Source organism: Kogia breviceps, chromosome 5, assembly GCF_026419965.1.
Source record: "Kogia breviceps isolate mKogBre1 chromosome 5, mKogBre1 haplotype 1, whole genome shotgun sequence".
Lineage (NCBI taxonomy): Eukaryota > Metazoa > Chordata > Mammalia > Artiodactyla > Physeteridae > Kogia > Kogia breviceps.
The window spans coordinates 67,051,036-67,069,183 of NC_081314.1; the positions used below are offsets into that span (position 1 = coordinate 67,051,036).

The following is an 18,148-nucleotide window of genomic DNA, read 5'->3' on the forward strand; positions in this document are numbered from 1 at the left end:
TATGGACCCACTTTCAAAATTAGTGACTTCTGCCCCAACCAACTCATGAGTAATAGGTGCTTGCTACCCTGCTCTTATCTCCTGCTCACTTGTGACCTCGGAGGAAGGACTGCCCTTCCCCAGCTCACTGCACCCTTGTTCTGGGATTTGTAAGTAATAAACCTTGTAGCTTTACTTCCTTTATGTGACTGCACTGAAACCAAGCCTTCAATCAAAATGGCCCCAGGGGTTTTCACTTCCCTAAAGTGGGAACTCAGATGCAAAGGGAGCAGCTACCTGCTGACCAGTGTGGGTGGTTTGTGCCTCCTTATTCAGTAGGTCATAATCTACATATTCTTAACATACCAGCTCTGGGTTTTCCAACATGCCATCCACTACTCACCCAATCTCAGAATCTAAAATGCAGCCAAGAACTTGGGGCCAGAGGTGGCGAGGAAAAGTCATATGCAAGGAATTGTTACACCAAAGCTGTTTCACATATTGGTATGGAGTCTGAATTTACATTAATCATATGATGCAGGATTCTTAAAAATTCACACACACACACACACACACACACACACACACACACACACACACACACAAATGGCTTAGACCTGGTAAAACTTTCAAGGCCATGACAGAGGAAAATGAAAATTTTCTCTGTAGGGAAGCTTCACAACCCAAGGCACATGAAACACCCACTGAAATAATCTAATGAAGATGAGTTTACAATCAAGAATTACAAATCACATGAGGAAACAAACCACAATGAGACAAAGTTAGCAAAACTCTTAGCATACCAAGAACTAGTTGTAATAAAACAATCTGAAATTGTAAAATAAATATGTTCTGTCAAAAGAAAATTCAGAGAACTTTACTTCATGTGAATATTTCATTGAGCAAGAAACTAACTGAGAATACGGAGACTTCCAACCAAAAGTGGTTAGGAAGCTTGGCCCTCAGCAGTTACAGCTCAGTTTATAAAGCATGAATAGTACATTGTTTTCTATTATGATTGGTTACTAGAAACTTACATTCTTTGTCACTGCATAAGCTTGCAGTGTTTATAGCTGATAAGCTAGGAAACTGTAAGGTCACACTGACATGAACAAAGCTTACGTTTCATTTAATGTCAAAGTAGGCATCTCAGAGAAATCATAACAGTTTTAAATTTTGATTACATGACTATGAGTGTTTGGTCTAGGGATATATTCAAACTGTGGCCTCTGCTTTGGTTTTTCTTTAACAGTTCCAAATAATAAAAGATTAAAAAGGATTGAAAACCAAAATGAAAGACACAAAAGAAAGGAAGAAAGAAGCAATTGAGTTTTTAAATAACCAAATAGAACTTTCAGAAATGAAAAGCATAATCATCGAAATTGAAAACTCAGTAGACAAACTAGATGGTAGTTTAACACAGCTAAGAAGAGAATTTGTTACCTGGAAGCTAGCTCTGAGGAAATCAGGAGGGACACAGATATAGAGGTGGAAAATAGGAAAGAGGTGTGGTAGGCAGAATAATGGTCCCCCCAAGATGTCCACATCCAAATCTCTAAAACTTATAAATATGTTAGGTTACATGGAAAGGGGGGAATTAAGGTTGCAGATGGAATTAGGTTGTTAATCAACTGGCCTTGATGAGATTAGCCTGGATTATCTAGGTGGACCCAATAAAATAACGGGTTCTTATAAGTGGAAGAGCATTAGCATGAAAGAAGTAGCCCAATCTTGGTGGCTCTAAAGACAGAGAAATGGGACCATGAACTAAAAATGCAGGCAGACTCTAAAACCTGGAAAAGACAAGGAAATGGATTTGCTCCTGGAGCCTCCAGAAAGAATGCAGCCACACCAAAACACTGATCTTAGCCCCGAGAGACTAATTTTAGACTTCTGGCCTACAGAACTGTAAAATAATAAATATGGGTTTTTTTTCAGCCAGTAAGTTTGTGATTTGTTACAAAAGCAATAGGAAACTAATACAAGAGGTTAAGAGGCATGTTGAGATAGAAGGAATGATCCAATATATGTCTAATTAGAGAAATAATAGAAGAAATACAATGTTTTTTAATAACTGAGAAATTTCCAGAATTAAGGAGATGAATCATCACACTGAGAGATCACACCAAGATCTGAATATAGTAAATATCAGCTAATCCACAACCATACACATTGTAGTGAAACAGCTGAGAGAGAAAGTCTTAAAAGCAAACTGAACCTCAAGCTCACAGAATGATTCAAGGATTTGCCTGGAGAGCACTGTCACTTTGGAAGGATAAGGCTTGATGTCCTTGGCACAGAGATCATCAACCATCTTTCTCAGTCCAGGTTGTTACTCCTGTAATGAATTTCCACCAGAAGAAAATTAAAATCTCTATTAGTCAGAACAAAGGGGAAGGCAACACCTCAAAAGCTCAAACTAGAAAGCTGATATAAGGTTGAGTGGCAAAATAGGGAGAAGGCAGGTTGGGGCAGTTAAGGTGAAATAGATGTGTTCTCTTTGGGGCTCCAGGAATGTAATCCTATCTGATGGCTATCGCTACCCCAGGGCTCAGTTTGCATATAGATTTGGGCATGCTTTGCATGGAGACAGAAACATTAGCAAGGAGGCTGGAGCCCTAACTCAGCTTACCACGTTAGCTTCCATCATTTGCCTTCCACCCAACCCATTCTCCCTGGCCTTGGTGGGAAATGCCCATCATCTGGATCACGGTGATCCTCTTCCCCCATTCTCCATCTCATCCCTGGGGGTGTAGGGTACAGAAGCATCAGAGAAACCCAGGCTCAAATCAAGTCCAGTTCCTGCCTCTTATTATCTATTTGACCTCAGAAATTTACTTCCTCTTATTGCACCTCAATTAACTCATTTATTATATGAGGATAAAAATAGTTTCTACCTGATAGAGGCTTGGGAGGATTAAATGAGGTAATCCATTTAAGGGGCTTAGATTATACCTGGCACATTTCAATGCTCTATAAATATTAGGTATCATTAATATCACAGGCTACCCTCAAGCTCCTGCCCTGGGACCTCTCTCATATAGAGAACACAAGAGTTCTCTCCCAATTCTCACACATTCTGTGTTGACTACAGGAAGGAGCCGAACTTTCATAATCGATTGCTCAGGGTTTGGCCAGCACGGGGTGTATACTACAGCCCTGGATTCAGTGTTTGACAGGAAGGCCTTCTGTCCAGTCACCAACTTCAGCATCCCACCCTGGTTAACATCTTCTTCACTGTGTCCGCCATCCTAGACGTGGTGAGTACTGACCCTTCTAGCCCTCCTTAGTATCCTTAATCTTTTCCCAGCCCCTGGCAAGGCAGCCCCCAAAGCCCTTAACCACATTGCAGCCCCCTCCATCGTTCCTATATGGCATTTGCCTCATGGGGATCTCAAAGAAGCTCTGTCCAGTTCAGCAGGATGAGGTATTAGAGCACAAGGAAGATAATTTCTTTTCTTCTCACCCAGTGATTCTCTCCCCTGGCTGTACACCAGTGTCCAGGCTCCAGTTCCAGAGGTTCTGACTGGATAGAACCCAAGCATCAGTATTTTTTAAGCTCCTCAAGTGATTCTAAGATAGAGCCAGGGTTGAGAAGCACTACTCTAATCCAATCCTGCCGTGAACTCTCCTGCCCATGGCCTAACACTTCTGTTTTGATCAAGATTTTGTCCTTGACCTATAATGTTGGACTTGATCACAGCACAACTTTTATATACCTTGGGGGTTGATAAACAAAAATGGGTAGTCTTTGTACCAGCAACATACTGGAAACAGGAAATTCTTTTGGCAGGATGAACAGCTACAGCTCTTGTCATTTCTGTGGCTGGAAACACTGTTTATTCTCTGCCTTCATTTACAGTCAGAATGGATTTTAAACAAAGATATAATGATTATGACCCTTTATGTACCCAAGAACATAACTTTGAAATGCATGAGGGAAAAATTTAAAAATCCACAATCATGGTGAAAGGCATCAATAAACTGCTTTCAAAAATCAAGTCAAAAAGAATAAACATATAGTGATTTTTAAGAAACTTGATTTAATAAACATATCAAACTTTGTACCAATGAACATGCATTGGTATTTTCTGACACACATGGAATATTCCCCCAAACTGACCATACTTTTGGCCACAAAGAAGGAAAGGAAGGAAAGCAAAAATTATCTAGACCACAATCTCTTACTATAATACAAGAAAATAGAAACTACAAAAGGTAGCCCCCACCCCCCAAAACCTTATTTCTTAGAAATTTAAAATTAAACTTCTAAATATGTTGGACTAAAGAGAAAATAAAACAACTAAGTAGAAATTAGAATGAAGAGCACTACATACAAATGTCTATGAAATGTAGCCAAAGTATCAATATAACTCAGTGGAAAATTTCTATCTTAGGTTCTTTAATTAGAAAATGAAGGGAAAATCAAAGTAAATGAATTAAGCTTCCAACTTGAAAAGCCTGGTTGGAAGGAAGGAGAGTGGAGCAGAAGAATAGTCATAATCATCTAACCTTGCTCTCAAAGTGTGGTTCCCAGATGGGCAGCACTGGCTGACTGCACCACCTGGAAGCTTAGAAATGCACTTGATCTTGGGCCCCTCCTAGCGTGACTAACAATCCCAGCGTGCCCAAGACTGCGGAATTCTCAGAACATGGAACTTCGCTAAATCCAAGAAAGTCTCAGGCAAAGCAGGATGAGTTAGTCACCCTACCTAGTGAATCAGAATCTGCATTTCAACACAATGCCCAGGTGTTTTGTATGCACAGTGAGATTTGAGAAGTGCCGATCTAGTACAAATTTTTATTTAATGTGCATAGAGACCTCTGTTCTGGCTGTGGTTCCACAAACTGCAGCTGCTGCCGTTGTAAACGCCCTGAGACTAGACGAGTCCCCCAGCCCACGGAATTGGATAATCCTTGAAAACAGTTTCCAGAGAAGGCTGCCAGCTTTGGAAAGGAGAGCTTGGAAAGATCATCCCAGAGACGAGAAAGGATGGTGCGTGGCACCTGCCAAGGAGAGGATGACCACTAAGTCTCTTGGCTTCACCCAAGGGCTTGTTCAAGGTGTCCTTTCAGTAGAGACTGGTGAAAGGGGCCTGAAGACAGTTGAAACCACACTAGAGACTAATACATAACACCTATAAACAGCATTACAGTCCACAAAGTCCTTTTACATGCCTTATTTTATTAAATCCCACTACTACCCTTATTTCACACTGAGGAAATTATAGCTCAGAGTTGATCTTTCAACTCTGAATCGCATTCCTTCTGCAGAAATGAGAGGATTTCTCTGATCACCAGTAACTTCACACAGAAGTGGGAAAGCGGAAGGATCAAAGTTTATGAAGAAATGGACACAAGGAACTTCAAGTCTATCTCTTACAGCATGGATGTGGATAAGACCCCAAAAGGCTTCCAGGCATATATAAATAATGAAGGTCACATCAGGTATTAGAAACCCACGAAGTTGGTGAGCATCTGTAGCCTGGACATCTTCTACTTCCCCTTTGACCAGCAGAACTGCACCCTCACCTTCAGCTCATTTCTCTGCACAGGTGAGTTGCAGTAGAGTCTCAGGGGTGGGGGTGAATGAGAGCAACCAATAAAGTAACAGAAAATAAAATATAAAGAAATTATGAGGGGCTTCCCTGGTGGCGCAGTGGTTGAGAATCCTCCTTCCAATGCAGGGGACACAGGTTCAAGCCCTGGTCCGGGAAGATCCCACATGCCGCAGAGCAACTAAGCCCGCGAGCCACTACTGAAGCCCGTGTGCCTAGAGCCCATGCTCTGCAACAAGAGAAGCCGCTGCAATGAGAAGCCCACGCACCGCAACGAAGAGTAGCCTCTGCTCCCCGCAGCTAGAGAAAGCCCACACACAGCAATGAAGACCCAACGTGGCCAAAAATAAATAAATTTATTTTTTAAAGAAAGATTTTATTAGTATATGCGGACCAACAGCAGCAAAATTTAAGGCTCTTTGGATACTTAAATATTTTCCACAAAGGCAGAACCCAAGTCTACCTTGTGCATTTCCATCCCCAGCTCCTAGAAAATTTCCTGACATATGGTAGGCACTCAAAAATATCTGTTGAATGAAAGGACAGAAGAAGAGAGTGCAGTTGAGTCAACAGGAGATTTTATCCTTGGAAAATAATTTGGATCTTCCTTTCAGTGGAGAACATGTTGCTGGGCATGGAAAAAGAAGTATGGGAAATAGCAGACACATCCCAGGACATGGTTCAGACTGGGATGGAGAATGGGAGCTCCTGGGCATCAACAAGTCCACCCCAAAGATGTCTGTGGGCACCAACCTATATGATCAGATCATCTTCTACGTGAGCTCAGAGGCCCTTGCTTTTTCCTTCCTTCCTTGCTTGTAGAGTTGCCTACAATCTCTACCAAATGGTATCTTCCAAGTTTCAGGGTTTCTCAGTCTTACCACTTCTTCCAGAGGCCAGAACCTTCTCTTCTTGCTTGTCACATTGGATTGTCATCAAAGCTTTATCACAGGAAAAGGGATGCACAGATGATATTTTGAAACTATCAGTCCTGGATAGTTAACTTTTTACCCCAAAACATGACAAAGAGCCAGAGTTCTCTGCAAAATGATTTATTGGGACAAGTTAAGCAGGCAGAGGAGGTAGGTCTGCTATGCAGAAGACATAAAGGGGAGCCTAGAACCACGTGGGAGGGCTGAGGGAAGCAACAGAATGCAGGAACAAAGAGGCATTCCTGTCTGAGAAGTTTTAATTCTCTTAGGCATTTTTTTTTTTTTTTCGTGGTACGCGGGCCTCTCACTGTTGTGGCCTCTCCCGTTGTGGAGCACAGGCTCCGGACGCGCAGGTGCAGCGGCCATGGCTCACGGGCCCAGTCGCTCCGAGGCATGTGAGATCTTCCCAGACCGGGGCACGAACCCGTGTCCCCTGCATCAGCAGGCGGATTCTCAACCACTGCGCCACCAGGGAAGCCCTCTCTTAGGCATTTTGAAATACGTACTTCTTACTTGTAGATCCTTTTATTCGTCTTTTTCATTATCTTGTACTGATTTCATCTTAATACTCTCCTAATTTATTTTGTTTCATTTTATTCTTTTTTTTGAATGGACCATCATTTATTCATTACAAATGATAATTGTGAGTACTATGTAATAAAATGAAGGAACATTAATGATATACATATAAGTGGAATCGTTTAAAAGCATGATTACAATTAACTATATTTTCAAAACAAAAGCAAAAGGGCAAAATGAAAGAAAATTCAACCTCATGCTGCTGCAGTTGAAACACAGGTATTTAAAGTCTGTGGTTTACTTTCGCATTTTTCTTGGCTATCACTCACATGATTTAGATTTTTATAATGAAAAAGAAAACATATCAACTGTTAAAATGCCTTTACCCATTTACATGCATAGCAGACTTTAGCACTAGTCTTAGACCTGACCCTTATCCCAGAAATTCATTTGGTTCTCTACCCTGGAATATTTACTTCATATACTCCTTCTACAACCCCTTTCCCCCTTCACCACACTGTATATTATCACCACTCCCCTATTGGCTCCACCTTAGTGTTTTCATCTTTGAAAGTGGTTCTCTAAGAGAGGGATTAGCCAACTTTTTCTTTTAAAGGGAAAGATAATAAATATTTTAGGCTTTGCCTGCCATTCAATCTGTCACAAATACTCCCATCCTGCCACTGTACTGCCAGTAACAGCCACAGGCCATACGTAAATAAATAGACATGGCTGTGTGCCAATAAACTTACAAAAACAGGCAATAAATGGGCCAGATACTTTACCAACTCCTGCTCTATAACAATCCTAGTACCTAGTACTGTTTAGATGAAACGAGCACTTGAAACTCAGAAAATTGGATGGCCCTACTTACAGATCATAATGTATAATTTAAATAATACTTCACTCAGGAACTTATAAGAGTATGTAAACTGCACTGAGGAGCCAAAAAATTCTTGGTTAGAAGTAGTCAATTATGCACACTTACTCATTTAAAAATGCCCTTACTCTAGGGAACAGCTGAGGACAATGATCAGATTCTATCCCCTGAAATCAATTCCACTGTCTTGCAATCAAATCCAATCAATTACTGGAGAGTGCTGGGTAAAGGATTTTGCTTTAAAATTCAAAATGATGGCCATAAACAGGCCTAATTAATTTGAGTTGAGGGGGTTATATTTCAAAATAGAAATAAAGAAAATCTAGAAGAAAACTCATCTATAAACCCCTTTCCTCTCATAGTTTCTAAAAAGTATATATTAAACCCTTTGGATTGAGATCTTAATTTTTAAAAAGTCAGAAAGGAAAAATAAAGTATTAAATCAAAATTAATAGCGTTTTCCTAAAAATCTAAGCAACCAACACAAGAAGACACACTGTAAATAAATCTAGGTAACATTGAAAGATCATAGATTAATAGTTTTATTACATTGTCAGCTGATTCAAACACACTGGTAAAAAAAGGTAAGAAAAAAATAAAACAAAAAAATAATTAGTAAATAAGCACGGGAAATACTTAGCTTCTCATTTGCTAATGGATGTGATGTGTATTTATAATTCAATAGAAACAAATTATATATAATTAACATAAGCAATGAAGATGAAAGTGTAACTGGCACTATATTTTTTCATGACAACAGACTAATATAATAATTCATAATATAATTCAGAAAATGTACCTTAATTTCAAATTCCTTGACTCAATTTATTTTTACACCTGCATATCCAAGGAAATGATCCTATCTAAAGTTTTATGCAAAGCAATTCACTGAAGCTTTATTTCAAACTACCAGCAGAAAAAATGAAGTCTCTCAGAAAAAGAAATTATAAAACATATTAGCAGGATATTCAGCAGCTATTTATAATGAAATATTTTTCATATGTTAAGTTGAAAATCAGTACAAGTTAAATATGAATAAAACTACCTAAAAAAGCAAGAACTATACAATGTCTAGAAAGTAATACATGACAAGTATCAGGGTAAAAGCATTAAGATCCTGCTTTTACTTTTTTAAACTTTCTGCTATGTGTTTATTTGTATGAAGCCTTTAAGAAAAAAAAATTTCTTTGGACATATCCCAAATAATTAACTGACTTCCAAACACCCTACCTTTTAATTAGTTCTTTATTCTTGATCATGACTGCATCAGCTCTAACCTGTTTTGTTTTGTTTTCTCTCTTGGAATCAGCTACCTGGGTGTTCCAATACTGCTTTAACCACCTCTTGGTGTCTCAGCTAAGAAAGCCTGTCCCAGTTCCGCCTGGAAATCCACCACAGGTACTTGCTGCTGCTGCTGAGATCGCCTTGGATACAGGTGACACTCCTGGTTGCTCACTGAAGCTGTTCTTTTCCGTTTGACTTGGACTTCTACCTCTGGTACGTGCTGTTCTGTGGTCCGTCTCAGGTGTAAATGGTCCCTGGCCCGCTCCATCGCACCGCTGGCCGCTCCTCAGAACACACCGTTAGGCATCCCCGGCACCAGCTCCACTCTACCCATTTTATTCTTTTATTTTCTTCTTAAAAAAATTTTTTTAGATTAATTTGTTTATTTATTTATTTATTTTTGGCTGCGTTGGGTCTTCATTGCTGTGTGTGGGCTTTCTCTAGTTGCGGGGAGCGGGGGCTACTCTTCGTTGCGGTGCGTGGGCTTCTCACTGCGGTGGCTTCTCCTGTTGCAGAGCATGGGCTCTAGGTGCACAGCCTTCAGTAGTTGTGGCATACAGGCTCTAGAGCGCAGGCTCAGTAGCCGTGGCGCAGGGGCTTAGCTGCTCCACAGCATGTGGGATTTTCCCAGACCAGGGATCGAACCCGTGTCCCCTGCATTGGCAGGCAGATTCTTAACCACTGCACCACCAGGGAAGCACTATTCTTTTATTTTCTAAGTTGAATTCTCAATTAAAATATTCTTATTCTTTCTATAAATTTTACTCTGACACAGTTTGAGCTGCATTCTATGTTTTAGAATGAAGCATTCTCCTCTTTATTACTTCCTAGACAGTTCATAATTTCAGTTTTTATTTCCTCCTTGATCTAAAAACTATTTAGGAGAGTGTTTCTTTCTTTTTTAAAAAAAATATTTCCCCTGTTTCTTTCTTTTTTAAAAAAAATATTTATTTATTTTGGCAGCTCCAGGTCTTTGCTGTGGAACGCGGGATCTTCATTGTGGAACGTGAGATCTTTAGTTGTGGCATAAGGACTTCCTAGTTGTGGCATGCATTTGGGATCTGGTTCCTGAACCAGGGATCGAACCCGTGCCCCCTGCATTGGGAGCATGAAATCTAACCCACTGGACCACCAGGGAAGTCCCGGGAGAATGTTTCTTATATCCATGGATAAGCAGGTTTTGTTATTGTTACCTTCTCATTGTTAATTTCCAGTTTCTTGGATTATCATCAGAGAGCATGATCTTTAAATCAGAAACTTTTTGAATTTATAGTTTCTTTCTGGCCGGATTCATGATTGATTTTGCAACTGTTTTAAGATCCGACACAGCCAAATAAATAATTCTTTTCTTTAAAGAAAGTATATATTCCCTATTTATATGTACATTTATAAATAGAGCTTACTAATTGGATTATTCAAATCCTCTGTGTGTGTGCTAGAAGTATTTTATTCAAGTTCTCTGCGTACTTATAGTTTTTCTTTTATATACTTACAAGGTACAAATATTAAAAGGTACAATAGAGTAAAACATGTCTCCCTTCTATCTTTGTTTCCAGCCACCTAGTTCCCCATTTTCTTGTGCATCTTTCAGGGTACTTATTTCCCATCTTTCCTTGTCACTTTGTTTTCGGTGCATTTTATGTAAACAACATAAAGCTGCATTTTATTGAATTCAATATTGTCTTCTGATAGATGAATTCAGCCTTATTTACATTTAGAAAAAATACAGCTGATTTTATTCCTTCCACACATTTTATGTTTATGATTTATATTCCTTGGTGTTGTTTTCTCTATTTTCCATTCCCTTACTTTGGCTGGCTTGGTCTAATTTCTATTAATTTTTTTTCCTCCTATAAATTTGAAGTCCTGTAATGCTTTTTAATTACGTTCATGCTGATCTTCCTAACAGTTATAATTAGACCAATATATTTCCATTAATTTCCAAAACTAAATAATTATGCTGATTCCCCACCAAGATGGGGGTTTTTTAATTCTTTTTTTAAAAAAATATTTTATTTATTTATCTTTTGGCTGCATTGGGTCTTAGTTGAGGCACGTGGGGTCTTCACTGAGGCTTGCGGGATCTTCCGTCGCAGCGCAGGCTCTTCGTTGTGGCACGCCGCCTTCTTTATCGTTGTGGCGCGTGAGCTTAGGCGCCCCACAGAATGTGGGATCCTAGTTCCCCAACTAGCGATTGAACCCGCGTCCCCTGTATTGGAAAGCAGATTCTTTACCACTGGACCACCAGGGAAGTCCCCACCAAGATGTTTTATTTTAAGCAACATTCCTCTCCATCTAATCTTCTTCTGTTCTGGAGTTTCTCCTATACACAGGTTAGCACACCTGTCCTCCAAACTCTTTTTCTTCATTCCCTTGTTTCTTTGTAGTTTGGCTTTGTGTTATAACGAATCTTCTAGACAACTAATTCAGTTCTCAGTAGTGATAATTTCTACTCTTAGTTCATCTATTGAATGTTTTAATTAAAAACACTTTTCTTGGGGCTTCCTTGGTGGTGCAGTGGTTAAGAATCCGCCTGCCAATTCAGGGGACATGGGTTTGAGCCCTGGTCCAGTAAGATCCAACATGCTGCAGAGCAACTAAGCCCATGCGCCACAATTGCTGAGCCTGTGCTCCAGAGCCCGCGAGTCACAACTCCTGAAGCCCGCGCACCTAGACCCCGTGTTCTGCAACAAGAGAAGCCACAGCAATGAGAAGCCCGCGCACCACAACGAAGACTAGCCCCCACTAACCGCAACTAGAGAAAGCCCTCGCACAGCAATGAAGACCCAACACAGCCGAAAATAAATAAACAATTTTTTAAAAAACAATACTTTTCTTACTTTCATAAAGTCTCCTAAATGTTCTGATTGCATACCCTAAACATTACCTTCTCTTTTTTTATCTTTTCTACCTCAGTAGGAGCCTCTGTCCTGAATATCCATCTTGGTCATTGAGATGGTTAATTTTATGTGTCAGCTTGCCTGGGCTATGGAACCCAGTTGTCTGGTCAAATAATAGACTGGATGCTGTTGTGAAGGTATTTTTATATGTGATTAACATTTACAATCAATAGACTTTAAATAAAGCAAATTAACCTCCATAATGTGGGTGGGCCTCATCCAATCAATTGAAGACCTTAAGAGCAAAGACTGACATTTCTGATGAAGGAATTCTGCCTCAAGAGTGCAACATATTTGTCAATTATACCTCAATAAAGAAGAAATTTTTTTAAGAGTACAACGTAGAAACCCTGATTGAGTTTCCAGTCTCCTGGCCTGCCCTGCAGATTTCAAACTCAAGACTTTGACATCAACTCCTTCCCGAATTTTCAACCTCTCAGGCTGTCCTACAGATTTAGCCCCTAGAATCACAAGAGCCAATGTCTTGGGAATTCCCTGGTGGTCCAGTGGTTAGGACTCCACACTTCCACGGCAGGGCGCACGGATTTGATCCCTGGTCGGGGAACTAAGATCCTGCATACCACGCAGCGTGGCCAAAAAAAAAAAAGAGCCTATTTCTTAAAATCTTAAAATCTCTCTCTGTATATATTTTTTCCTCAGAATATAAATATTCTGCTTCTCTATAATACCTGACTAATAGAGTCATTCTTCCTGAGACTGAATCCCCTTAAGTAAATTGTCAATTTTCTTTGCCTGTTTATGATTTTGTGTTCCCTCAGCACCTATATAGGTCACATTGTAAGAGTCTTTTGAGCAAGAGCAAACCACCTTAACTGTGGAAGGCCTGGAATAGACTGCTCTTATGAACCAGTGATGACAGTTTTATTCTGCTGAAGCACATGGAGGGTGCTTCTTAATTCCCAGGTCAATCTAGGATCAAGTAGCAATCCCTTTCCATCTGCAGGGACTGGAAATAATTAAACACATTAGTGTAACTACCTGTCTCTCTCCCTCTCCCTCTCCCTCTCCCTCCCTCCCTCCCTCCCTCCCTCTCCTCTCCTCTCTTCTCCTCTCTCTCTCTCTCTCTCTCTCTCTCTCTCTCTCTCTCTCTCTCTCTCTCTCTCTCACACACACACACACACACACACACACACACACACACACGAAACACGCAGTCTGCCAATGACCATAGCAGCAAGCAGTTACCTCAGAGGACTGTGACGTTCTGATCTTCACAATCAACCAAAGAGAGGCAAGCTTTCTCCTTGCTACTGGTCCATAGCACTCAACTGGGGCCCAGAGAGGGGAAACAAAAGCACACATCTGACCATCTCCCTTCTTGCCACTGTTCCACCTATTTTAACCCTCTTATTTTCCCTACAATCTCCTAGGATCTCAGGGGTTAGGTTTTTCCTTATGTCACATCATCATTCTTTCTAACTCTAGTTTCTTGACTAAATGGCAGCATTATCTTCTCTAGACTATGAGAAAAACTCCTGATCTGACCAACTAGGCCTAGTCCTTGATAGGCTAAAGAGGGGTATAAAAATATACAGAAATTCCTTTCACTCTCAAACTGCCTATTATCTTGCTATATAATCACTTTCAAATGTGAGCCATTAAATGTTGCTTCATTCAAAACTTTTTTTTTCACAAACTGCAAACATATATAGAAAGGGAGAAAAGGAATCTACAAAGTAAAAGAGATTTAAGATGCATAACTTTAATCGTGATAAAATACCAAACAAACCTAAACTGATTTTAATAATTTGAAAAAACTTCCCATAGACCCAGATAGCTTCACTGGTGAATTTTGTCAAATATATAAAGAATAATTAATATCAATTCTACACAATCTCTTCCAGAAATTAAAAGCAGAGCAAATATTTCAAAACTGTTCTATGAGGCCAGTGTTATTACCCAGATACTAAAATCAGACAAAGACAGGGAATTCGCTAGTCATCCAGTGGTTAGGACTCCGTGCTTCCACTGCTGGGGGCCCAGTTTCAATCCCTGGTCGGGGAGCTAAGATCCCACAAACTGCGTGGCACAGCCAGAAAAAAAAAAAAGAAGAAATGAAATGAAATAAAATAAAATCAGACAAAGACATTATAAAAAAGAAAACTACAGATCAATATCCCTTATGAATCTAAAAGCAAAAATTCTCAAACTACTAAAGTACTAACAAACTGAATCCAGCAACATATCAAGAGGATTATACACCATAAACAAGTGGGATTTATCCCAAGAATACACGGTTGATTTAACATTGAAAGTACATTAATGTAGGGCTTCCCTGGTGGCGCAGTGGTTAAGAATCCACCCGCCAATGCAGGGGACACGGGTTCTAGCCCTGGTCCAGAAAGATCCCACATGCCATGGAGCAACAAAGCCCGTGCGCCACAACTGCTGAGCCTGCGCTAGAGCCGGTGAGCCACAACTACCGAAGCCTGCGTGCCTAGAGCCCGTGCTCCGCAACAAGAGAAGACACCACAATGAGAGGCCCGCGCACACCGCAACGAAGAGTAGCGCCCGGTCACTGCAACTAGGGAAAGCCCGCGCACAGCAATGGAGACCCAGTGCAGCCAAAAATAAACAAATAAAAATAAATAAATTTATTTTTTTAAAAAAAGAACAGGGGTTCCCTGGTGGCGCAGTGGTTGAGAGTCCGCCTGCCGATGCAGGGGACACGCGTTCGTGTCCCAGTCCGGGAGGATCCCACATGCCGCAGAGTGGCTAGGCCAGTGATCCAGAAAAAAAAAAAAAAAAAAAAGAACAAAGGGCAAAATCCACATGATTATTTCAACAGATGCAGACAAAGCATTTGACACCTTTCATTATAAAAAAATCAACAAACTAAAAATAGAAAGGAAATCCCTCAATCATTAGATAAAGGGCATCTGTGAAAAACCTGCAGCTTTCATCACACTAAATAGCAAAACACTGAATCTTTCCCCCCTAAAATTGGGAACAAGATAAGGATGACCATTCTTTCCACTTCTAGCCAACATTGTACTGAATGTTAGCCAGGACAATTGGCATGAAAAATAAATAGGCATTCAGATTGGAAAGGAAGAAGTAAAACTATATTTGCAGATAACAGGATCTTATAAATGGAAAGTCTGAAGGAATCCACTAAAACATCTATTAGAACTAATAAATAAGTTCAACAGGATTATAAGATGCAAGATCAGTATACAAAAAGCATTCTATTTATATACATTAGCAATAAACAACCTGAAGATAAAATTAAGAATTATAAAAAATAAAACATTTAGGTAAACTTAACAAAAGAAGTACAAGATTTGTATCTTGAAAACTATAAAACATTGCTAAAAAAAATTAAAGAGGATCTAAATAAATGAAAAGATATACCATGTTCAAGATTTGGAAAAACTTAATATTGTGAAGATGGCAATACTTCCCAGATTGACCTACAGATAATCCCTATCAAAATCCTGCATTTTTGCAGACATTGAGAAGTCTATTCTAAAATTCATATGGAAATGCAAGAGACTCAAAATAGCCAAAATAATCATGGAAGAGAAGAACCCAATTGGTAGACTTACACTTTCTGATTTCAAAACTTACTACAAACTACAATAATCAAGAGTGTCATACTAACACAAGGATAAACATATAGAGGGTAACAAAATAGAATTGGGAGTTCATAAATAAACCTTAACATTTATGATCAATTAATTTTTACAAATGGACCAAAGCAATTCAATAGGGAAAATAATCTTTTTTTTTTTCAGCAAATGGTGATGGGATAACTAGATATCAACATGCAAAAGAATGAGTTTGGATCCCTATCTCACACCATACACAAAAATTAACTCAAATCAGATCTCTAGACCCAGATGCAAGAGCTAGAACTCTTAGAAGAAAACATAGGAGTAAATCTTCATGATCTTAGGTTGGGCAATGATTTCTTATACATGACACCAAAAGCACAAATGATAAAAAAGATAGATAAATTGATTTTATCAAAATTGAAAACTTTTGTACTTTAAAAGAATCATCAAGAAGCAGAGGGAAAAAAGCCCACAGACTAGAAGAAAATATTTGAGGGTCGTACATCTGATAAGGGACTTGTATCCAGAAAACATGAAGAACTCTTATAACCCAACAATAAATAGACAAATAACCAATTTTAAAAGGAGCAAATAATGAATAGCAGAGGGAACTCTGCTCAATACTCTATAATAACCTAAATGGGAAAATAATTTGAGAAACAGTAGATACATGTACATGTATAACTGAATCACTTTGCTGTACACCTGAAATTAACACATGTTAATCAACTCTACTCCAGTATAAAATTAAAAAAATTTTTAATAAAAAAATAGGACTTCCCTGGTGGTGCAGTGGTTGAGAGTCCGCCTGCCAATGCAGGGGACACGGGTTCAATCCCTGGTCTGGGAGGATCCCACTTGCCGTGGAGCAGCGGGGCCCAGGTGCCACAACTACTGAGCTTGCACTCTAGAGCCCGTTCGCCACAACTACTGAGCCCACGTGCTGCAACTACTGAAGCCTGCGCACCTAGAGCCTGTGCTCTGCAACAAGAGAAGCCAGCGGTGGGTTGGGAGGAATAGGAAGTGACTGCTAATGGATACAAGCTTTCTTTATGGGATGATGAAAATGTATGAAGATTAGATTACGATGATAGAGGCACATCTCTGTAAATATACTAAAAACACTGAATTACACACTTTAAATGAGTGAACTATATGGTATGTAAATTATATCTCAATAAAGCTGCTAAATAAAACTAAATTGAGTGACATTCTACAAAATAACTGACCAGTACTTACCAAAAGTGTCAAAGTCATGAAAAGCAAGGAAAGACTGAGGAGTCATCACAGATGTAAGGAGACTAAGGAGAAGTGAAAACTAAATGCAATGGGGGATCTTGATCTAATCCTGGAGCAGGAAATGATATTGAAAGGGGAAACTGTTGAAATTCTAGTAAGTCTATAGCTTACTTAGTAATATTGTACCAGTATTAATTTTCTGGATTTCATGTACTACTATATTATGGTTATATAAATTGTTAACATTAGGGGAAGAATATTAGGAAACTCTCTGTACTATTCTGTAACTTTTCTGTAAATCTAAAATTATTTCAAAATGATTATTTTTTAAAAGATAGAAACTTAAGAGATATTTCAACCAATTGCAATGTATGAATTTATTTTGATCCTGAATTAAACAATAAACTGCTGAAAGAAAAACACTTATTAGCTAAGTGGGAAAATTTGAACAGAGTGGATATTTAATGATATCAAAAAAATCACTGTTAATTTTCAGCAGGATAATGACATTGTAGTTATTTTTATTAAATAATTCTTTTCTTCTAGAGATAAATGCTGGAATATTTACAGATGAAATGATAAGATTTTTGGCTTTTGTTTTTGTTTTTACTGGGAAAATAACTTTATTTTGTTTGGGGGCGTGGTAGGTATCCAGTCTCAGAAATTCTGGAATTGCTTCTTGGTGCTGGTGGCCTTGGTGACTTTGAGCACGCTGAAGGGTACAGATGAAATCAGAATGTCTATAAGTTGATCACTGTTTCATATGGTGATGGGTATCTAGGATTCATTATACTATTTTCTCTACTTTTGTGTATGTTTAACTTTTTCATTATAAAAAATTGTTTTCACTGCTTGTTTCTTTCTCTTTGCCTCCTTTCTGTTACAAATCCTAAACTCTTCTCAGGCAGATGCAGGCCTCAAACCAACCACAATGATGTCATGTATTCAGAAAGATTTTTAAAAAGCGCATTACTGGCTCTCAAAATATTGTCTACAGTTAAACTAGTATTATTGTCACAAAGTTTAAGGCAGTGATTCCCAATTTGGGGGTTGTAGACCTAGGGAACCAATCTGTGGGGTTGACGAATGCACAAGTATATCAAGTAATGCCTGTAGATGGAAAAAACAACATTATATATATAAACAGGCATTTATATATACATATATGTACACATATATAACTATCTTTAGAGGTATGTTCTTAATTTCCAAATACATGGGGTTTTCTAAATTATCTTTGTATTACTGATTTCTAACTTAATTTTACTGTGGTCGGAAA

General features: G+C 39.0%; 1 protein-coding gene across 1 annotated transcript; it reads right to left on the reverse strand.

Annotated features, from left to right (window-relative positions):
• Positions 1 to 8,396: 8,396 nt before the first annotated feature.
• On the reverse strand, positions 8,397 to 9,464 carry LOC131757244 (SNRPN upstream reading frame protein-like). The gene is made up of 2 exons (XM_067035338.1): positions 9,146 to 9,464; positions 8,397 to 8,439 (listed from the first exon to the last, which is right to left on the reverse strand). Exon 1 carries the CDS (start codon positions 9,418 to 9,420, stop codon positions 9,202 to 9,204), a length of 219 nt encoding a protein of 72 aa, XP_066891439.1. The 5' UTR covers positions 9,421 to 9,464; the 3' UTR covers positions 8,397 to 8,439; positions 9,146 to 9,201.
• Positions 9,465 to 18,148: the final 8,684 nt, after the last annotated feature.